Raw genomic sequence first — 24,216 nt, forward strand, 5'->3', positions numbered from 1 at the left:
AGCTGTTGAATCTATTTGTCCATGATCAAATTAAATGCATCAAATATTACTAATGAAACTAACTGTCCAACTTCAAGTGGGCTGCATGTGTAAGGAACATATTAGGTTTTGTAATTACTGTTGGGGAAAAGAATGGAGATTTTTCCATCGCTTCATATTGATTACATATGTGCCTTACATTATGGTGCTTTGTGGAGATTGCTAGCTTTGAAAAATCATGTCTTAAGTTGTTCGTAAAGTTATTTCATTTTTTATTATGATGAGAAAAGCAAATGGGATTTAGTGTTATCCACCAAGAAGGAAAGCCATTGCCCAGTCTGTGTCTCCTCCTTCCTCTGAGTGGCAAAGCTGTCTGTAGCTCCAAATGCAAACCATAGAGACAAATGTGCAGGGGTGGCATATGAGTGCTCTGATGAGAGCACAATCAAATCAAACTGCACAGGCCCTACCCATCTGGCTTTACTCCCCACCCCCAATTGTCTCTAGATCCATTTGTCTATAATCCTAAACTGACTTTCTGCTCCCTCCCAAGTTCTGCTTGACTATGGCTTCTGGTGTGGAGTGGTGAGTGATGGCTGGGCTGGGTGCTGCGATGTGTTGTCATGTGTTGATGCTCGACTTTGTCCAGGCCCGAGAGCTCTCATCCTTCAGAGTGGAGAGCTTCCTCTGGGAGAAGGATTCGAAGCCTAGAAGTTTGAACACCGCCACACGGTACTTCTTGGACATGATGTTGTACAGAATGGGGTTGATGGCAGCACTGAGGTAGAAGAGGACGAACGACACGAGGTTGCAGTACTGGCTGATCTGAGCAATCTCCAGAGAGCCAGGCTCGAAGGACTTGGAAAACAGGTATCTTCCCACATGGAAGGGCAGCCAGCAGAGGATGAAAGCGAACACCACCACAGCTGAAGGCACAGAGCGAGAGACTATCAATGTGAGGCATGTCACAAATCACCTTACAGTTTTAAGTCTTGTTTATTTCCTTCAGTGGCATGCCCACTGACCAACATCGTGTATTGCTCATAACATGGGAAACAAAATGTCCTGCTCCTCACATAAATGTTGCTCTGCCCCCGACTATCCTGACAATTTTACGTGCCAGGAGTCTGTCAGACCAACAGCTGAACAATCTTCACCCATCTTCCCAGGCTTCCTACTTCATAACTAAGGACTTTGTGACTGACTTGATACAATGGCTCAACCAAACAACTGATTAATGATTATCTGCCATTTACATGCATCACATGGAACACAAATATAAATGAGGCAAGGTATTTGTACTCAGCCAAGCAGAGGGTCAGAATTCACAGAGGCACTTCTCCCCCTCCATGCTGGGGTTCATTTAGGCATGCCTAGGAAGTACTCAACTACTAAGCAATAGCCTCAGCACCCTCTTGGGCATGCTTAAGAAATGCAGATTCCTTGGTTAGAATATAGGCCCATTAAATTTAATTATCTAGGTAAGGGGAGGAGGAAAACATCTTCTTTTTCTTTTCCTGTCTTCCCGTTTCTTTTTCTATTTTTAGGACTGTGTTCTGTTATGTTTCATGGACTTTTTTACTCGGATTTTTAGAGTAAGTTTTACAGGGAACTGAACATGCAATTGGGATTAGTAGCCACCGAGAAAACAATTCTATGCCATTTATAGCAGATATAAATAGATTGTAAAAGGTTGTTAAGTCAGCCAACATTAGTTACCACCTATTCAAGGCTTAATTTTACACATGTAAGATTCTATCTGCAAGAATTCTGAATTTTTATATTAAGTTTTTTAAACTTTAGAAACGAGGGAAAAATAATGTTCTGGTCCCTGTACCACTTTACTGACCATGCCATGGATTGGCATGGAAGAAGACAATGGATATTGGCATTGATATGCCAGTGGGGTGGGGAATAGTAGCTTACAAAATTGGAGGGAATTAGAAACTTCTCCTTTGAACCAAGTCACATCAGAAGAACTGCCACAGCAGCTCTTTTCTCTCTGCTGAGTGTGAACTGACAGTCCCATGGGGGACACAGGAGGCATACTGACACTCTATCCCTCCTATCAGGGAAACCCTGGTCTGGCAAACAAAATTTGACATGCCTGGGGAGATCTCTATCAATTTGATATGCAGAATTCAAGTATAATAAAATTACAAATAGGAAATTCTGCAGAAACTAGTAATGCCAATAGACGTGACATGTCTTGAGAAAGTGTGATGAGATGTTCCTCTTGGATATGAGCATGGTCACCCTGACTTCTTCACTGCACCAAGCTCATGCCTTTAAGGAGATGGACTGGATGCAGTAACCATAAGTACCTTATACCCAGCCCCTGTACCTAGAAGTTGCTGAGCTACAACTTGAGGTGAGGTGGCTTCCCAGGTAATCACAGCAGGAGGGGGCTCCAGCACTCCCTCAATAAACAGAGTTGCTATGATTGTCTGAGAAAGATGCAGGGCAGAAAACAAACCCCCTTACTGGGAGCAAAACAAATAGATCCATAAAGAATCCTCAACAGAATGATCCAGCTCTTTGGTTAAATTCACCATGGAGTAATTTCTAAATCCAATCCCTGCCTGCTTGTCATAATGTTACTTTGATAACCACAAATTCTACGTGAGGCAGGAAGCTGAATCTCACATTATAACACTTAGGGACCTCAAACAACAACAACAACAAACCGAGATGAGATATTTCCATCCTAGTAATGTTCATTTTAAGAAGCTTTTTCTTGGAGAAGAGAAGATAGAGGAAGAGACAGATGAAGAAAAAGGAATGCAGTAACTGAGACCAAGAACTGGAGGGGGCGGGCATGGGGAAGCAGAGAGGGCTAGAAACAGAAAATAGAGGGCAAGCAGGGAGGAAGAAAGACAGCCTGGTGCAGGACTCACCAAGCATCTTCACAGTCTGCTTATGGTTCTGGTCCCTGAGCGAGGCGCCCACCGCTGCATCGCCGCGCCTCCGCCACAGCTTCCTCCCGATGAGACTATAGAGCACGGTGAGACAGAAGACCGGTAGGAAGAAGAAGACACTGGACACCCACACCATGACGGTGAGCAGCCCCGAGCGCACTGCGAACTCGGTGGCGCGGCACTCGTTGGTGTCCCGAGGGTCAGTCCCATTCTCGTGCTCCACGCCCACCAGCACGAAGATGGGCCCCGCGCTGCAGAAGGCCACGGCCCAGATGACAAGGATGACCAGCTTCACGCGGCCCTTGGTGACCACCACCTTGGCCCGCAGCGGGAAGCAGATGGCGAAGTAGCGCTCGACGCTCAGCGCGGTGATGGTGAGGACCGTGGCATAGGTGCAGCTCTCGCTGACGAACTGGAAGAGTTTGCAGAGCAGGTCGCCAAAGTTCCAGGGCCGGTACTGCCAGAGACGGACGAGGTCCAGCGGCATGCACAAGAAGATGAGCAGGTCGGAGAAGGCCATACTGGACAGGTAGAGGTTGGTGGTGGTGCGCAGCTCGCGGAAGCGGGACACCACCAGCATGGTGAGCAGGTTGCCCGAGATACCCACCACAAAGAGCGCCACGCAGGTGGCGGTGACACCCGCCAGCAGCGGCGCGGGGAACAGAGGCAGCAGCTCGTCCGTCAGAGAATCGTTGTTGGGGGAAGCGTCCCAGTCCAGATCTAGAGTGGCGTTAGGCTCCTCACTGGGCGTCGCGTTCCACATACTGCTAGGCTTGGGGCTGCAACCGGAGATCTGTCCCCTGTGGAGATCCCCTTAAGCGCGGGAGAGTGCGAGAGAAAAACAGCTGCCGGCAGCGTGCCGTGCCGGAAGGATGCTTGGAGAGGAAAGAAAATGAGAAGCCTAGGGAGAAGGTAGATTGGGGAGGGAGGATTAGAGGTAAAAGGAACAAGTGACCCACCATGCACCTCTCCCACTTTCCTCTCCTTCTTACCTTGTCTCTCTTTTCTTCCCCTTCCCACTCTCTTCCCCACAGTCCTTGTCTCCCAAACCAGACTCAGACTGTGTACACAGTCACTTACCTGTCACCCGAGCAGAGCCAGCAGCACTGCCTGGCATTGGAGTGCTCGCCCCAGCTGCATGTCGTACTGCCCACAGCGTCCTAGTGCGTGGGCTCCGCAGGAGGCAGGCACTGCAAAGACAGAGTGTGAGGACTCCTCTCCCTAGCCTTGGGCGCTAGGGTGGCCAGGAAGGACGGGTCACTGGGGTAGAGGAGTGAAGGGTGGAGACGGTAGTGGCACAGAAAAGAAGGATGCCTTCAGCAGCAGGATGAAGCCCTTCCTCCACCGGGGTAGAGCTGGTATCGCTCCTGGTGGCAAGAAAAAGGGGACTCTGCCTCTCGAAGAAGAAAGAAGGGTAGAGAGAAAAACAGAAGCTATCTGTGTCCAAATCAGAAGAGACAGTGCTCACCTGGGAAGAGCCTCTCTCAATCTTAGAGCACACCTTCGTGAGCCTCTGGATTTTAAAACCAGAAGCATGTTCCCTAGTCTGAGGTCACAGAACAAGACCAGAACTGGTTCATTCCACAAGTGTGCCAAAAGCCCCAGTCCTAAATCCCAGCCCCCTGGGTGGGTATGGGGAAGGGCATGGATTTGCATGATTATCATTTTACTTGCTGTAAACTAAGGGCTGGACAGATTGCCACAGAACACGGCCTGGGGAAAGTAGGTGGCAAGTGCATGAACAAGAAGCAGCCAGTGCTGCGAGGGTGACCCACGTCGAGGATGCACAGCAAACTTTTGTATTTTAAAAACATCAGTTGGAAAGGTCAGCTATTTAGAAGCTGTAGTGTTGTTGTCTTTTTGTTTTTGTTTTTTTTTTCCTGGCATGATCTCCAACCTTCTGAACTTTAATTTGATGTTGTTTCTTTGTAAGATTATAGACAGCATGAAGATCATTGTGGATGGATGTCAAGCTTTAGAGATTCAATAAATTAATAAGGGCTGTGTTGCTTCGTGGTTGCTGGCGGGGGAATGGATCTCAGGGAATCCCTATAGTATCAAGAGTCTTTTGAGAATGGCCCGTTCATCTGCTGTCCAGGTCTGGGTACTCACACCTAAAAAAGAATGAGAAGACCTTTGAGAGCATAGTAACCCTCTGGCTGCTTCCCACACGCTAACCGGAACCTTTTCAGCACCTCGGCCAGCGCACGTGTGCCCTCAAGCCTGAAGCCTTTTCCAACAGCTCAGTCTTGCAGCCTCCTTGAGGAGGAAGGGAGAGCACCCACCAAAATACAGATCAACCATTTAAACCCCTATCTAACCGCGTTCTTCTACTCCTGGATAAAGTAATGCATTAACTACAATTGAGAGATTTTTGCATACCTGAGTGCAATACCGAATGTCTTTGCTAGATGGCTTACCTGGTCTTTTCTAACTACCTAAACTGTTAACGTACAAGTTCATAAGACAAAAAACTGGATGTATGTACATGTTCACAAGAGATTCACAATGAAAGAGAGGCTGTGTGGGAGAAGTTTAACTCACAGTTTGCCTGTGAGTGTACTAAATTATGGCTTAGTGTCACTGTTGCATTTCAGACTTTGGACCAAACTGACTTAGAAATTATCTAAAATATTGACAAATCCATAGCCAACAAGATAGCTCAGCAAGTAAAAGAGCTTGCCTCCAAACCTGATGAGCAGAGTCCCAACCTCAGAACCCATATGATAGTAAGGGAACAGACTGTGGCAAGTTGTCCTCTGACTTCCACATGTGCATGTGAGCAACTCCACATGACACCTAAATAAATAATAAATAAACAAATAAATACAGGTAAAATAGATGATATACAAATAAGTCTGTATTGTGTTATCAAGAAGAAGCAGAGATATTTATTGAAATTAATCCATTTCTTCACAATGACAACCTACATAACTACATAACACTGTCTTTAGAGGTATATCAAACATTGCTAATAACAAAATAGATATAACCCAGGCAGTTTCAGTATATATAAACCTCTAATCTAGAGATGAAAACACAGTTAGGCAAGCCATCCAAGTACAGTATTGACAGGTGGATTACAATGAGCTTGTAATAAAAATGATTGTGTTACACCATGCTTGAGAAGAGACTTCTCAGTGGATCAGGCAAAGGAACTGATCTTGAAGAGGCTGAGTTCTTTCACAACAGCAGACCTTGCTCAACTGTTCAGAAAAGGGCACAAGGCGGGTTGGACCTCGAACAGTAGCCCATGTTGTGTTGTGATGGGGAGATGAGTGATGCTGTAAGCCATGGATCTCTATAGTCAACAAGTAGTGAGAAATCACAGGTGATTTTATTTTGATATGAGAGCTGACCCAATGTGTTCTCCTTCACATTGATCCAGAATCTTTCTTTTGTGACTCAGATTTTAAGAGCTGTGTTGTGCTGTGGAGGATCAGAAGTTGGGAACTCACCATATAAATTTTTTACTCTAGATGGGAATAAGACAGTACTCAAAAACTCTCTGCTACTTGTGGTGGAGAGTGGAATTTTGGGGAAACTCTATTTGAGCAAAGGGAGTCATTTCTATTGCCCTGAAGTCTTATGAACTAGCACTTTCTGAAGAGAAGCATATAACACATGTTCCTATGTGTGTATTTTGTATTCTAGCCAGGAATGCAAAATCTTAAATGTAATCACAAGGAAGAATCAAACACCAAATAAGAAGTAATTGATTTAACAGTTCCTGAAAGGCTGCTGTGTTATACAAGACAAAGTGAAGCTAAAACCCACTCTTTCATAAGTAATAGACAAAAGCAAACAGAGCTGATCATTCTTGGTCATCACTGTGAATCAGAAAATGTCCAAAGACACATAATGACTAACTGCAGCTTCTTGTTTGCCATAGAATCAAAACCACCCCAAAGGACATTCTTGTGCCAACTGACACTTAGATACGAGTAATTGAATAATTAGAATTATTAGATTAACATTAAGTTGCTGAGTTTGATAACTCTATGGCAAAGAATAATTTGATGCCTAGATGTACACACTCATCTGTGATATATGCAACTTACTATTAACTGTTTAAGAAAATTGTGTGTGTGCACATGCTTGACCCCACACTTGCATATATGCATGTGGGAGGGTCCCTATTTGTGAATAGATAGAACGAGTGATAAGGCATACAGCTGAAAATTGTTAATGAAAATTGAATCTGGGGGCTGGGAAAATGGATCAGCGATTGCTCAGAATTCATGGAGACCTGAGTTTGAACCCCTGGCAACTAATGTGTGTACTTGTCTGTTACCCACCCCAGGTTTGGGGGATGGAAACAGGCAGATCTCAAGAGCTCACTAACCAGCAAGGCTCATATAAAAGGCAAGCTTGCAGTCCAGTGAGACACCTTGTCTCAAGGAAATAAAGCAGACATACTGCTCAGGCCTGTACATGCACATACAGAGACATGTGCACAAACCTGCACACTCAGGTGACTATATCACACAAACATATGATAGACCCTACACACACACACACACACACAGAGAGAGAGAGAGAGAGAGAGAGAGAGAGAGAGAGAGGAAGAGAGAGAGTAGACAGATCTGAAAAATAGTAGAATTAATTTTTCTTGTATTTTCTTACAACTTTTCTATAAGTTTGAAATCACTTAAACAAGAGGGTGAATGCCATGTTTTTGTAGACACTCTCAATTCAATTTTCAATTAGACATTTAACTTCTTTGACTTTGTATTTACATTCAATAACTTAGTTCCTAACAATATGAGGATAATTACTTAACTTATTAATACAATACTCATTAATCTGTTTCAATCTAATAACATTGAAATCATTGCCAATAAAACTGACAATGAAGCTTTGTGTTTTCTGCAATTCTCTTTTGTCCTTATAATAAATATACCCCGTGTGTGTACAATTACTGTGCTCTAAAGTTACAAGGGTTAATGCTTTGACATGTGTTATCAATTACTTTGCCAATTTAGTGTATGATGTAGCTTCCAGTTACCTTCAAGTTAGTAGTTATTTTTAACTTTGCAAATTCATAACACTCGTACATATTCAAGAGAATGCTTAAATTATTTATTTACTTATTTAATGTGTATGGGTGTTTTACTTGCTTGTGTGTGTCTGTGCCCCACGTGCATGCAATGCCCATGGAGGCCAGAAGAGGGAGTGAGATGCCCTGAAACTGGAGCTAGAGATATCTATGAGCCACCAGGTGCATTCTGTTAATAGAGATGGGTCCTCTGGAAGGGCAACCAGAACTCTTAACTGCTGAACCATATGTCCAGACTCTCAACTGGATCTTTAACTGTAACATGATTTAAATGTAAAACACTAAAATAAAACCTATCCAGGAAAAATGTTTCTGTTCAGTCTTCCCAATAATCAATTAAAAAAAAAAAAAAACTGAAAAACTTTTATGCCTGAAGTAGTGGCACATGCCTTTAATCTCAGCACCCTGGAGACCCAAAATATAACCTTAAAAATTCTTGAGGGAAAATTGAAAGCTAGATATAATAAAGAAATGAAGCTTAGGCATCATGATACCAGACCAGAACTGTGGGTATACTCAGTGGTAGAGAACTCGTTTAGCAAGCACAAGGCTCTGGGTTGACTCCCAGTCTCTCAAAACACAAACAAAAGCCAAACAGAAATTCTAAAATACCATAGCAATTCAAGAATTGACACTAGACCAAGGACTCAGAGTCGAGAAAGAGTAATATAGCACCATTTCTAGGAATCACAACACTTGACATACATATACAGAAGACTAAAACTAGATCCCAGCCTCTTCTATGTACAATAATCAGTTCAAAATTGATAAGGCCTGAAACTACAAAATTACTACACATCAGTATAGGCAAAGAATTTTCGGATAAGATCTCCTCCCACTCCCATCCCTCCCCCAAAAGACAATAAAAAATGAAAATAGATGAAATTCAACTACAGAAAGCTGCTTCATATTAAAGGAAGATAGGATGGGAAGAGTCTAAAGCATGACAGGAAGCATGGGTTTCTATTACAAAGTCTATATACAAGGATTACTTTCCAGAATGTATAAGGAACACCAAAAACTTTACATCAAAGAACCCACACACAATTGATATGGCATAATGCTCTTGTTCACTGTAAAGATTTGTCATTCATATTGGTTTAAAAAAAAATGCTGACTGGCCAGTAGCCAGGCAGGAAGTATGGGAGGGGCTACCAGACTAGGAACATTCTGGGAAGAGGAAGGCAGAGAGTGAGTTGGCAGCCAGATGCAGAGGAAGCAATGTCTTACTGAGAAAAGGTACCAAGCCACAGGGCTAAATATAGATAAAAATTATGGGTTAATCTAAGTTGTAAGAGTTTTTTAGTAATAAGCCTGAGCAATAGGCCAAACAGTTTATAATTAATATAAGTCTCCATGTGTTTATTTGGGACTGAATGGTTGCAGGATGGGGCAGGACAGAAACTTCTGTCTACACCCAATAATCCAGTTAAATGGACTAGAGAGTAGACACTTTCCCCCTTCCCCCACCTTTTAAATTTAAATTTGAAACAAGGTTGTTTCAATCCCTGTTCTCTCACCCGCCCATCCTCCCCTATCATCCCCACCAAACCCGAGCCCATTCCCTTTCTGTCCCTCAGGGAGGGTGAAGCCTTCCATGGGGAATCTGCAAAGTCTGTCATACCATTTGGGCCAGGACCTAGGCCCTCCCCCTTGCATCTAGACTACACTGAGAAAGTATCCCTCTATATGGGATGGGCTCCCAAAGTCCATTCATATACTAGGGATAAACACTGATGCATTACTAGAGGCCCCATAGACTGCCCAGTCCTTCTAACTAACACCCACGTTCAGGGGGTCTGGGTCAGTCCTACGCTAGTTTCCCAGATATCAGATTGGGGTGCATGAGCTCTCCCTTGTTCAGGTCAGCTAATTCTGTGGGTTTCTCCAGCCTGGTCTTGACCTCTTTGCTCATCACTCCTCCCTCTCTGTAACTGGATTCCAGGAGTTCGGCCCGTGTTTAGTTGTGGGTGTCTGCTTCTACTTCCATCAGCTACTAGATAAAGACTCTAAGATGGCATATAAGATAGTCATCAATCTCATTATCTGGGAAGGACATTAAAGGTAGCCTCTCCACTGTTGCTTAGATTGTTAGTTGAGTTCATCCTTGTAGATCTTTGGGCATTTCCCTAGTGCCAGATTTCTCCTTAAATCTATAATGGCTCCCTCTATTATGGTATCTCTTTTCTTGATCTCCTCTATTCTTTCCCTGTCTCAATCTTCCTATTCCCTCATGCCCACCTCGCCCCTCCTCTCTTCCCCTTCTCTTTTTCCTAGCTCCCTTTCCCCGTCCCTCCATGCTCCCAATTTGCTCGAGAAATCTTGTCCTTTTCCCATTTTCCAGGGGACCATGTATGCCTCTCTTAAGGTCATCTTTATTTCCTAGCTTCTCTGGCAGTGTGAATTGTAGGCTAGTAATCCTTTGCTCTGTTTAAAATCCATATATGAGTGAGTACATACCATGTTTGGAAAGTAGACATTTTTCAAAGAAAGATAAACCCAGTACTGCTAATCATAATCCTTACAAATCAACACCATGAGGCATTGTATCACAGCAGGTATGATAGGTATCATCCAAGTGTTAACTATGAAAAATGCTGGCAAGAAAAGGTTGCAGAGAAAGGGGAACTCATATACCAGTGGTGCATACCTAGGTTAGCACAGCCATATGGAAAACAGTGTGGAGACTCCTGATTAAAGAAAAAAATGGAGTCAGAAAGATGGTTCCATAAGTAGGAGCATTTGCTGCACAAGCCTAAGGAAGAGGTGTGGATCCTAATGGTCCTGCTCATACCTGTGACCCCAGCACTAAGAGGGATGGGGACAGGACTGCTGAACTCACCAGCCACCAACAAATGTAGCTCCTGACTCAAAAGAATTCCACAAAGAGTGATCAAGGAGGACAAGCTTCTGTGTGTACACAGGCACACACACATTCACACTCATTGTATAAATATACCACATACACACACACACGCACACACACACACAATCTGAAAAGAAAGTACCATTTAACCCAGCAAACCCACTGCTGGCACATGACAGTATATGATCTATTAAACAGTATACAACTAAAACAAAGTAAATAATTATACCAGAGATATTTGCACTCCCTAGTATACTTATTTATCACAACACTACTCACATCATCCAAGATATAAAATCAATAGAGCTATCCATCAACTGCTCAACATATAAGGAAAATGTGGTATGAAAAAAATACCACACGTTTTTATTTGCAGCAAGATTGATGGAACCAGAGATCATTATGTTAAGTGAAATAAACCGGGCACAGGAAGTCAAAGAGCCACATATTCTTACTCACTTTTAGAAACAGAAGCTGCTCTCATAGGATAGAGGAGAAGAGTGATCACTGGAGACAGGGAAGGACGAGGAGGGTCAGAAACTTTCCAATAAAGTCACTAAATATAGACAGGAACTGATTCACTATTGGTCCCCAAAACCTTTGATGCATTTTACTTTAAAATTGTAGGTATTATTATGTGTGTAAATGTATGCATGTGTGTGTGAATGCAGGCACACACGTGCCATGGTGCATGTGTGGAGGTCAGAGGACAACTTTCAGCACTTTGTTCTCTCCTTCCACCAGGGACTGAACAATGTCGTCAGGCTCATGTAGTGAGGGCTTTTACCTATCAAATCATGTTCCCCAACACATAGAAAGGATGAATGTTTGAAGAGATGGAAGTGTGCATTACTCTAAATTGATCATTACATATTATATATACACATAGCTTTATCACATATGATTTGTACAGTATCAAATATCAGCAATGAAAAAGAAAGAAAATAAGTAAAATAAAATTTACTCAACCTGTGTGTATTCCTCTTTCTAGAAGTTTGGTTGTGTATGTGTGTGTAGCCCACACAAAGAGTAGTACATTGAGTCTTCCATATTTTGGGGGTTTATATGGGTATGCTCAATCAAAATATAATTATGTATTGATCATGTAAGATATTTTTCTTGTCAATATCCCCAACACAATTGTGCACAGTAATATTTATATAGCATTCAATATTGTAAATCATATAGAAATGGTTAACTGTGCACAAAAGGGTACACATATGTTGCGGGCGAATCCTGCGCTCATTTATGAAGGTACTTGAGCATCTACAAATTTTGGTTATGTGAGGTCTTGAAAAACAACCACTCATGGGTAAGGGGTGACTGTGTAAAATACATTGTAGCCTTTCTGCTCTCCTTTCGATTCTAACAGTATATCCTGGAATTTCTCATGCTGCTATCCTTTTGGAAAAGGCTTGTTGACTTCCATCTACAGGAAGTTGCAGGGCTTCAAAGCCCTGTGGCTTTACTTCTAGCTACAACATCTTTGATATATTGTCTTCTTAAAAAATTTATTTCAGATATTTTTGTGTGAGCATACATGTTTAAGTGTGGGTGCATGTTGTGTGTTTCGATAATCTTTTACTTCTATCTGTGATGGTTTATTCATGTACAGATACAGTAAAAATGATATTAAAAATAAGAATTTAATTTAACAACAGTGACAAATGTTACTGTAATGCAATCATTCAAATTGTACAAATAAGGCCAGGTGAAACTTGAAGTGCCTGGGAGCTCAATGTGAGCTTTGAGAACACTTAAGTAAATTCAGCATAAAACAACAGGCAGAACCCACATTCTGTTCTGAGGAGGAGACTGTTGAATCACAGGATAAAAGTAAACTGGCTACAGTTGCATTGTACGGTTCTCCATTTCTCCCACGGATTTCTATTAGATTGCATCTTCGATAGTGACAGGTATGCAGACAGGGTTGTCAACGCTCGAAATTTTGCCAGTTTGTCAGCTGAAACACTTTATTTTGACGTGATTTAAATGTGCATCCTTTTATTTTGAGTGAGACTGAACATAATTGCATATATTTGAGAAATTTACTGATTATCATGTGAGCCACTGGGTGATGATGTCAGCCTGTTTTCCCATGGGGCCAGTGTTCTTGTTGGTTGAATTTTTAAGAGCCTTGTGTTGAGGAGCTTCTTGGAAATGTGGATATTAAAAATATTTCTTCAAGTTTTTATTTGTTTTATTATTTCAGTTCTGCTTACACTCTTTTTTTCCTCTTTATTGACATGCAACTGTCTTAATGCCTATTTTGTCATGTTTATTGTGACTCCAGGATTGTATCCACATTTGTGAACACTATTCTCCTTGGCAGTTTATAAAGAAATCCATCTGTTTTATTCTATTATTTTGATGTTTTATTTTTTTGACCCTTACATTTCTGAATCTATTTGCAGTTTATCTTGGTATATAGTGTGTCAGATGGATCCAATTTTATTTTTTCCCTATCAGCTATCCAGTTGTCTCAACATCATTTATTTAAACATTCATTTTTTTAACTCTGTTGACTAGAGGTGGGGTTGTTTTGTTTGTTCATTTGTTTGTTTTTGTTTTTGTATTTTGTCATATATCAAATTTGTATATGTGTTTTCAGAGCCCAAACTCAACTCTTGGGCTCTACATACTACCTCTGCAGCACTTATTTGTGGATCCAACGAACAGTTACTGTTTGCTCTTGGGTGACATTTCTTTCCCTAAATGCTAATATAGACTGGAGAAATAGCAGTTAATAAAACCCTTGTCTTGCAAGGATGAGGACCCGAGTTTGATGCCTAGAATCCACTTTCTAAAAGGCATGTGTAGTAGCCCACATTTGTAATCCCAGCACTGGGAGTCCAGAGAGAAGGAAGCTTTCCAGGGCCTCACTGGCCGGCTGGCTCAGCTGAATTGGCAACTTCTAGGTCAGTGGGAGACTTTGTCTCAAAACAACAACAACAAAACAAAACAAAAACATAACAAACAAACAAACAAACAAAAAATAACAAAAAATTAAAAATAACCCAAGTGAGAGGAACCTGAGAATTGATACCCATGTGGGCCATAGGAACCAAACTCTGATCTTCTTTAAGGGCAGTGAGCACTTTTTAACTGCTACGCTATCTCTTCAGTACCTTCCTATTCGTCTATCATATTTCCCATATTAATAAGGAGTAGGATTGACCAAACACCCAAGAAGTCTAAAGGGAGACTGAAACAAGGCAAAAGTTTATCAATCACATTATAGAACATTCCTGGCTGATACTAGGAACTTGTGGTCCCTTTGCCTTTTTTGTTCTGTCATCCCTCAAGAGTGGCTTCAAACGTCAGTGTTGCTTCATGGCTCAATGCTGATAGTAGGAAGATCAGTGTTGCTTCATGGCTCAAGGCTGATACTAGACAGATCTAGTCATCCAAATGAATTCAGACCAAGAAGAAGCAGAAGAGGAAGGGAAAGATGATGTTCATAAGAGCTAACTCAAATCTGTCACCTATGGCATTAGCCAACCACATATCTCTGAGGGACAAGGAAGTTGTATGGACTCTTCCTGTGAGCATAACAAGATGCTATCTTGAACTTTCTTGTGGCCATGGCAACACAACATTGGGTACCAGGTCTATAGTGATGATAATAGTGACAAAGCTATTGACCCTACTACTGAAGGTTAGGAGACCCTCATCTGGGATTCCGGCCATTATTCACTCCCCTAGCTGCAAGTGATCTTGGGAGATGCTGGAGTATCCAGGCAAAAGTTGATTAAAGGTGGGACTTTATGATGCAGTTTCTACAAGGCTGCCATCCATGGTGGGGTGAGATTTGGTTGTGATGGAGCTATTTGGGGGCTCACCTACTTTTGTAAGTATGACCTCATTCATGTTCTATACACAAGTCCAATAAATCCATTGATCTCACCAAGTTGGACTTCTGTGAAATTGTACTTTGGTCTATCCCTGGTGCACACCTGGGGTGATTGGCCATTCACAACAGAAGTATACCAGGAACTAAGGGACCCTATGCTGTGACAGGGCACATACCTAACAGGGCATAAGATTGTTCCCAGAGGTCTAAAGTTGGAAAAAACAAGTTGCATTCTTTGCTTTGTTTCTCCCAACCAGACTACAAATGATTTGAAAGCAAAGATGTTCTGTGAAATTTATATGACCCATGAGACCCAGTATAGTATATGTATGAGGGAAATGGAGCACCCAAAATAAACATTTAGTAATTTGATTACTTTTATATTTTATTAAAATTACATGTTTAAACATAGGACATAGAGAACTCAGAAAATTTAAGTGTTGTGTTATGTCTCCCATAAAATACATCATTTGCTTTAATGTTTGATTCAAGCTTTGGACATAATGTAATCTTTGGCTTTGCTTCTTGTACTCTTTCTACCATATCTTATAGCCTCATTTAAATAATCTCATGCATATATTTTAGAGTAAAAAAAACCACACATATCTCCCTTTCCAGACCAGGAAGCTGTAAGAACCCAAATTTAATATCAAGTACATCAACACAAGATTATACTTATAGGAAAATTTATTCCTAGTACCCAAAACAAATGTTCTTATTTAGCAAATAAGATATATTATCATCAGCAAGTATTTTGAAAAATTAATTACACAGTTTGGAAATTCATTTAAAAATATTTATGATTCCCTAATCAGAAGAGTAACATATTTCTTAAAAACTCATCATATTAGAGACTGGAAAATGGCTAAACAGTTTTAGCACTTGGCAAGCATGAAGATTAGCATTTGGATTCCCCAGAAACCAAGTAAATTCAGGGTGGGCAGAGCAGCCAACATGTCATTCTAGCCTCAGAATGTGGAAACAGGAGTCCTAAAGCAAGTTGGCAGGGGAGACCAGCCGGATTGGTGAACTCGAGGTTTGACTTACAGACTCTGCCTCAGAGAATGGAGCAGGAGAGGAATCTAGAGTGATTCCTGCCGTTAAGGAAGAAGAGGCATATGAATACAGTTTAGCTTGCTTTTTTTCCTTTTCCTCTTTTTACTCAGCCCGGAATCACAGATGCTGTCACACATCCACATAGGTCTTCCATCGTCAGATCAACTTCTCTGGGAAGATGCTCACAGCCCTGGCCAGAAGTGTGTCTCTTAGGTGATGCTACATATGTAAATGGACTGTGAACATTAATTTGATTAATAACCGTAATTTTCTGTTAACCATTATCCATTCAATTCTACACACAGGGCTGGAGAGATGGCTTAGCAGCTAAGAACACTTGCTGCTCTGACAGGGTATCTAAGATTGGTTATCAGCACCAAAGTCAGGTGGCTCACCTGTAACTCCACTGTAACTCCAACGCCAGGACATTGAGGCCTTCTTCTGACTTCTGTGGGTACTCACACACATGTGCACACTTACCCACACATGTAAATAAATATTAAAGATTAAATATTTCAAATACATTAATAAGTTTATAATTTCATATAGACATATTGGTTTATTAAATGATTGAGATTGATTTATTCATTATTATCTATAGACAGATATAAATAAAAATAAATAAAAGAGTTTTTAGTTCTTTTGCTTTTGTTGTTGTTTTTCAAGACAGGGTTCCTTTGTGAGTATCCCTGACTATCCTGGAACTCACTCTGTAGACTAGGCTGGCCTCAAACTCACAGAGATCTGCCTGCCTCTGCCTCCCAAGTGTTTGGATTAAAGGCATGAGTTTCTTTTGCATCTTTGATTCCCATCACCAAATGAAGGTGTGTACACATATACACATGTGCTCATGTCCTCTTCTATCTTATTCCAGTGTAACTGTGAACTCAGGCCAGAGTCACCCTTAACATTTAATAACATTGTAAATCTCAGTATATCCAGATTACATAATATAAATTGGTAACATTTTTTCCTTTCTTGAAATACTTTTTGTTTTCTTTGGTATTGGAACAACCTCCTTGTATGATTTGACTGATTTCCAGGTAGCTCACTGATCTCAGTGAACTCTCTACTGTGTTTACCTGGAGATACATTAAGAATTTGCTGCCTCGTGTTAGTGATGTGGCTCAGGGATAAAAACACAAACCTGATGGCCTGAATTTGATTGTTGGTAACCACATGGTGGAAGGAGAGAATTGTCCTCTGATTTCCACTTGTGTGTCCTGGCACATGGACACATGGACACACACACACACACACACACACACAGGAATGGATGGATGGATGCATGGATATAAATTAAATAAATAAATGTAATTTTTTAGGAAAGAATACACTGTTTTGCTCTGTCCCCTCTTCACAGATACTCCCTTAATTTAGTTATCTCCTTTGAATGGTGATTTTCCTGAGATTTCTTTTCCCTCTTTGAGTCTTTTTCTTTATTGGTTGGCCTTGTTAGGAAGAACACATACTTCAACACCTTCCTGAGCAAAGACATATATAGGAGGTCAAATTTTGAGACTTTTACATCCTCACCTTCTTTATGATAACAGCATACTGAGACAGGTGTCTGCATGCTTGTTTTTAAATCAACTTTATCCTTTTAGAATGCTGTAACAGCTTTACAGAAAACAGAAATTCCTTTCTCACAGTTATGGGTGTGATGAATTCTAAGACCAAGGTAAATTTGTTGTCAAGTGAGGATCTACTGTTTCATCTTAGGCTGTGCCCTCAATGACAGAAAGGGACAAGGGAGCTAGCTCTTGGGGCTACCTTTAAAGAATTCTGCCTCTTTCATGAAGGTCAAATTCTCACCACCCACTGAGACTCTCAGACTCCTGCTATTCATTAATTGTATGAATGGGGTAGTAAATAAAGTCTATAACAGTTAACAGAATTTTAGTTTAGACATCATTTTCCCTAGACAATGCCACCGCCACCCCCCTTCCCATGTCTTTATGACTGACATAGAACTCATTATATTGCCCATTCTGGCTTCAAATTCAGTTTTCCAGTCTCCACCCTCTCAATGTTGGGATTACAAGTGATTGCCATCTTACTAAGCTTTCCTCCAACAAAATTTCAAAGGAATTGTTCCACAGGATTTACCAGTGAAAAATACAAAATTTTAAATGAAGTACTCAGAGAAGATACTTTTCAGTAAAGCCTTGAAAAATGTGTGAATATCTGCAGTGAGGGTGGTTGCTTTTAGGCCAGGCAAAACAAATGTAGAGGCTTTAGGGGACCTTGTGAGAAGGGTTGCTTTTTACTGGGCCAGTCTAGGTAAACTGTTTTCAGACAGCTTCCTCAAGTGACTTTGCATAGATTTGGACAGGAGAATTTTGCTCAAAATTGGTGGTATTTACATGAAGTAGCAGATATTTTTTGCTCAAAAACTTCTTGAGGTTGGTTATCTGAGCAGTTACCAGAGGTCGGTGGTAGCTATATATGTCTAGGCAGCAGCCAGGTGCCTAGAGATGATCGCCTTCAGTTTCTCTGACTGCTGAGCCAGACCCACTTTTGGCTGCACTAGGAAGGACCCTGGCTTCTACAGCCTGAAGCTAGAGTCGGGAGGGATGTGAGGCCACCATTCGCTGACTGGATTCCAGTTTGCCTTTGGTTACAGCTCCTCATCAAAGACTCTGTGTTGTATTTTATATCCTCTACTTCATATCTTTCTGCTCTTTGTAATCTTCCAACCCTGTTGGCTTTAGAATTAACACCATGTATAAAAGGAAAGCCATTTGTAAACTGCATCACATGACAATGACCTCAGCCTCATAAAGCTTAACACTGAAGTCTCATTTCCTACTCCGCATCACCACTAGTGAATGCTTAGACCAAGCCTGACAATATGAAAGAATGTGATGGAAAAGGTGTAAGGATCCAACACAGCCTCAGTGGTGTAATCAAACTGGACTAGGACAAGGAACGGGGAGACAGCAGAGGTGGTGGACCAAATGGGTTTTGATGGTCATAGCTATGATTTTATTTCCCTCTTACTGATACAGAAAATTACCAGATGCTAACAGAAATGAGACATGATCTCACATTGCAGCATTGTGATTCTGAGAAGACATGGAGGCTTCTTAAAGAAGCAATTTTAAAAGTTGAGGCAAGATATGGTGATAAGAGGCATCGATGACTGATTTCAGGATAGTATCATGGGGTGATGAAGAAAATCAGTAGCATTTGGACTTCTGAGAGGGAGAACAAATGTGCTGTGTATGTCCCAGCTTTGTGAGTCTTTTGACCTTTACAGCAAAAGATGAGTTCACCATTAATATAAAAAATGGGAAAGAGCTAAATTTCAGAGGTATTAAACTCCAGACTTAGAAAGAGAACTTGAGAAGGCAGATGGATATACAATCAAAGCTAGAGATTGAACCAGGCAGTGGTCAGCTGTGGATATGTATGTCACAATGCCAATTTAGATGACTGAGCAAGTGGGTATGGCTGGAAAAGAAAAGTGACCCAAAAGCCTTGAGATTTGAAGCCTACCCACACTTAAAGTTCAGATTAAGGACACAAGCACCCAGTGGAGTAGAACCAATGCCAGTAATGTGATGTGCTCAAACACAGCATATGAAGGACAGCAGAGTCATACCTGATCTACCAGGCAGTATACCAGGAGTGTGATGTGCTCAAGCACAGCATGGGAAGGGTAGCAGAGTCATACCTGATCTACCAGGTGGTGTAAGAAGAGAAGACTGGGTGATGTCTGATTGCTCTGCCAGCAGGAAGCCCACCTGATCCTGCTATGGGTCAGTAAGATGCATGGTAACCTTCGCAGCTGTGTGGAAGTAGTTGCTGATGATCATGGTGGTATGATGCAAATTAACCTCATTTCAAGTATTTGGAGCCTGGGAACAGACAGGAGTGGGATAAGTAACTAGAGAACGGTGTGGAGTTGCAGCAGACACTTATGGTGAGATAGATGGAGATGGCTGCAATAGTATTTTTACAGAGCAGGATGATGTGGCCTATGGCATGGAAGAAGATGGACTCCATGGGCACAGGTATAGGCGCATGGCAGAAGTAGCACATTAGGTTTGTGGGAATTCTCTCTGGTGGCTTCTCTTTTTTTTTTTTTTTTTTAAGCAATATAGGAAGTTGAAGCTGGATGGAGGAATTTGGAGGTTAAAAACACTATAAAATGGGGAGGAGGGTACAACAGGTGATACTATCTATTTACTGGTCAGTGGAAAAGCCCACCTAAAGTTAATGATTATGAACTTAAAATAACAGCAGTTCATAGGACTGCATCCTTGCTCTTACGTTCAGCTGTACAGGTACGGAGATGGAATGGAAGGAATATGTAACGGGTTGTAATTTGGCTCAGAACAGACAAGTGTAAGAGGGACACAGACAAGGAGGCTCTATCTAAGGGATTAATTAGAATTCTTAACCACTGAGTTTAAATGTAGGCTAGAGGAGAGGACACAGGGAAGGTGAGTCACAGAGGAAAGATGCTGGAGTTAGGCATCTTCTCTTTGCTTCTGATGGTCCCTGTCTCTCCAGATGAACCTTGGAGTCTGTTCTTTTCCCACTTGTGCAGTTGGATGCTCTTTGACTTTAAAGCGATGGCCTTCCACACCAGGAGGGTTCGTTGAATTATGTTCTTGCTGATTGCCCTTCTCTCTGCTTTCCTCTTTTGAAACATCTTGTTCATATATCGATCTTTAGAGAACATACAGTTCTTTAATTCTGAAGTTTGATTAGAAGGCAGCTTTAGGGTGGAGTGTCTTCACTGGATCCCTACTTTCTGCTAACCCATGCACATGCGCGCGCACACACACACACACACACACACACACACACGTATGTACGCACACGATATATATGTGCTTACTTGCATGCATCATAACACACTAATAATAAATAAAATTAGAAATAATAAATAAAATTTAAAATTAAAGACAAATTTTAATGAGGAAAAATGGTGTTATTAGTTACCTTTCTGTTTTCCAAGGCTTATTTAGGCTTACAGTTCATGATGGAATGCAGCATCTCGTGGAAGGGAAAGTGGACTGATGAAAGTCAGTCCAGCTCAGGCAGCCGATCAGGTTGTATCTGTAATGTGTATATGTCATGGCTTATATGCGGAAGTGAAGGGACCAGACCCTCACCCAGGACCCTGCTTTAGCAGCCATGAGGCTGTCTAAAGGGTTAAACAGCCTTTTAGTGCTGGGGATTGGACCTAGAGCATCACTGGTGCTGAGCAACCATTAGACTACCAAGCACACACTAACAATTCTTTTCCTGGGTTCTCTTTTCTCTGCTGGCTCATCTCTTAGCACATGATCTGACTTATACCTTAGCATTCCTTACAAACACCCATAGGTATTTTAGAGGCTCTTCTAAGTTTGAATAATATAAAACTATTTACATTATTATTATAAATACAATAAATACTATTAAAATCACCATATAATATTATTAATATATTATATAAAACAATATTAATATTAACACGGTAATTTAATATAGTAATATAATTAAATTATAAACTATTTATGTTATTTATATTATTATATCCCAAAGGTACCTGAGAGACCAAAATCAGAAAAGAGGGCTAGAAACAGAATATGGGATCTTCACTCCATAACCTGTGCAGACTGGCTCACATCATCCACCCAGTTCCAGGAAAAGCAGGCCATCAGGAAGAACAGATAACCCCACACATAGTCCTGGACCCAGCAGGAAGAACAGATCCCCTGGATTAATCAAAAGAGTCTCAAAACAACTTTTATGGGCACGTGTTGCACCCAAGATTAACCTATGGAAATTCCCCAAGTTCCTCTAGACACCCCAACAATCAGCTTTGAACCTGTACCCTTCACCCTATCCTGTGGTTTTAGTATATAGAAATGCCTTGCTTGTGAAGCTCAGGGGGGCCTTCTTCTGCAGCTGCCGAGTCAGTCTGTGGGATAAGCTTCCTGAATAGGCTTGAATTCAATAAAGAGACCTTGTACTTGCATTTGGGGAGTTGGCTCCTTGATGGTCTCTCTGGAGGTCTTATGGACTGGGCACAACAGTACCCAAACAACAACATACCCCAGACTAAACTGGTGATCTGTACAAATAATAAAATCACAGGACCCCAAGATGAACTATGATGTCTTCCCTACATCAGAGACAACAATATGCATTCAAATGGGCAAGCCAAAGGTGAAGGACTCATCTTTGTACCTGCCTCCCCTTTTCTACTATAATACTCTCATCTAACATATCACCAACACACAAAGACTGGGGCCCTACACATTCTGAGTTACCTAACTCTCCTTCTTTTCTACTACCCACAGCTAACACCAATATCTTCCCAGGGACCTATACTCACTCTGAACTCTGGCTGTTTGTTCTACATATGGCAGGCACAATGCATTTGACCCTCTCTGGCCTCTACCCCACCCAAGCACACTCAGTGTCCCTGTATTACTCTTGTAAGAAAGAACCTTAAATCTTAAGGTGCCCTGTAAGATGAGGTTACTGGCATTGTCTCAGTTATATTTGTTGCCTTATGGCACAGCATGCTGGCCATTTAATTCCTTGAAAGGTTCTTGGCATTGGACCAAAGCCATTTCCTCTGTCTGGGAAGTCCAGTAACCCTGTGCCATCGCTCAACCACTCTTCTCCATTGGCCCCATCCTGCTTTGGCATCCATGTCCACAAGACGTCTTGGGCAAGTCAGCCTGCACTTTCTATGCAACTGTTTCACTCATGTGCCTTCTGTGATTAATGCCTATCTTGCATTAGCTCCTACTAAATGTAGCCTCTGGACTACACTGGACACACAGTATGTACTGAGTGCATGTTAGCTGAAGGAATCCATGACCACTATTTGCATTTCTTCTGTAACTCCAACATGGACAGTTTAAACTTGAAGCCATAATGTGGCATGTTCTCTATTCTCTAACTTTGCTGAGAGTGTGTCAGGGAGAATGTAATAAAATACCTATGTGAGAGAGCCACCATAAAATGTAGTTTGGGGCTGAGGGGAGGGCTCAGCAGGTAAAAGTGTTTGATATCAAATGTCTCAACTTGAGTTTGATCCTCAGAACCTGCATAAAGGTGGAAGGAGAAAAACAATTCCACAAAATTGTCCTCAGACTTCTACACAAACACACATACACCATAATAAACAACAAAGAAACTAAAAATTATACTTTTGCAATTTTAGACTACATTTTCACATGCAAAATGAAGCAAATCCATATTCTTTTACATATGTGATCACTCAGTACTTTTTGAAGCCTACACACTATGCTGTTTTGTTTTGTCAGTTGATACCATTGTTATCATTTTCATTTGATACTTGTGTGAGAATAGATTCAAGGAAATGAAAACTTCATTTAAACACAAGGATGATCATCATTTGAGAGTTTATAACAACTCCCAAAACCTGTCAACAGTTCTGCTAGTCAGGGTCCTTAGTTCTTAACAAACCAATGTAACTGCTACCGATAGAATCTAAAGAGAAGTGCATTTACTATTGAAGCTGGTGTGGTGGCACAACCTTCAATTCCAACATTTGTGAGGTAGAGAGATCTGAAGTTCAAGGTCTGTCTTAGGCTACATGTGACATAAAAATAAATATAAACAAATTAATTAAAGTAAAAGGACAACTTGAAGGATTTCCAGAAAGATAAGAAAGCCAAGTTTGACAGTGAGGGGGCATGAGAGAACTCTGTGGTCAACACTGGAGTCTGTTTGGCATGGGTATCACCACTGCCGCCACCCTATCTGGCCACACTAATGGACAACCTGTTACCCTTGGAAGCTGATTTGTGTACATCTCCTGTCACTGAGGTCTGACAGGCTTTCTACCATCACACTCTGTGACTCTGAAGAACTACAGACCCTGACACATTCTGGAATAGGTGCCTTGTATTTACAGGGAATTTATCTCTCCTCCAGCTGCAAGGAGGCTGCGGAACACGTTTGGACTCTTCTATGTCTAGGACAGGAGAGCCCTCCTCCCTCCTGTCATGGTTCAGATGAATTCCCACAACACAGAAAGGGGTCAGATAGCACATATTCTCACCAGTTAAATAATAGGAAAAAATGGTTCAACTATGTCAGGAAACTCTGTGGCCATTAAAATATCTTTGGGGGAAAAAGAGAAAGAAAGGAAGACGAGTTTGGGAAGGGGGAAGATCCAGAGGGAGTTGGATATGTGGTAGCAGAGGGAAGTTATGATTAAAATACATTGTATGAATGTACAAAATTGTCAAAACATAAATAAAAATACATGTTTTAAAAATAAAGCAAGCAAAGGACAGGTGAAAAACTTGACTCCTCATTCTGAAGAGGAGTTGATAGTGGTCCAGAGGTGTGATGTCCCAAGTGAAACATGTTGGCCTTAGTCCAGAGAAGGTGGCAGTGTTGCTCTTCCAGGTGGCAGTGTTGCTCTTCCAGTACACACCAGCCAGCCTGCACAGGCACATGCAGCCTGGGTCACATTCCTAAGCACACACCAGCCTCC

At 41.5% G+C, this 24,216-nt stretch overlaps 1 protein-coding gene across 1 annotated transcript; it reads right to left on the bottom strand.

Moving 5' to 3' along the window:
- Positions 1-539: 539 nt before the first annotated feature.
- On the bottom strand, positions 540-3,660 carry Ghsr (growth hormone secretagogue receptor). Its single transcript, XM_051185709.1, has 2 exons — positions 2,877-3,660; positions 540-905 (listed from the first exon to the last, which is right to left on the bottom strand). Exons 1-2 carry the CDS (start codon positions 3,658-3,660, stop codon positions 601-603), a joined length of 1,089 nt encoding a protein of 362 aa, XP_051041666.1. The 3' UTR covers positions 540-600.
- Between the last annotated feature and the right edge of the window lie 20,556 nt (positions 3,661-24,216).

This window comes from Phodopus roborovskii, unplaced genomic scaffold, assembly GCF_943737965.1.
Source record: "Phodopus roborovskii unplaced genomic scaffold, PHOROB, whole genome shotgun sequence".
Taxonomy (NCBI): Eukaryota; Metazoa; Chordata; class Mammalia; order Rodentia; family Cricetidae; genus Phodopus; species Phodopus roborovskii.

Bases quoted from the DNA above. Each gene is read 5' to 3' on its own strand.
- Ghsr (XM_051185709.1), bottom strand. From the start codon at position 3,660: ATGTGGAACGCGACGCCCAGTGAGGAGCCTAACGCCACTCTAGATCTG. The intron at 906-2,876 runs GTGAGTCCTGCA...CTGTGCCTTCAG, and splicing joins GCAGACTGTGAAGATGCTTG to CTGTGGTGGTGTTCGCTTTC.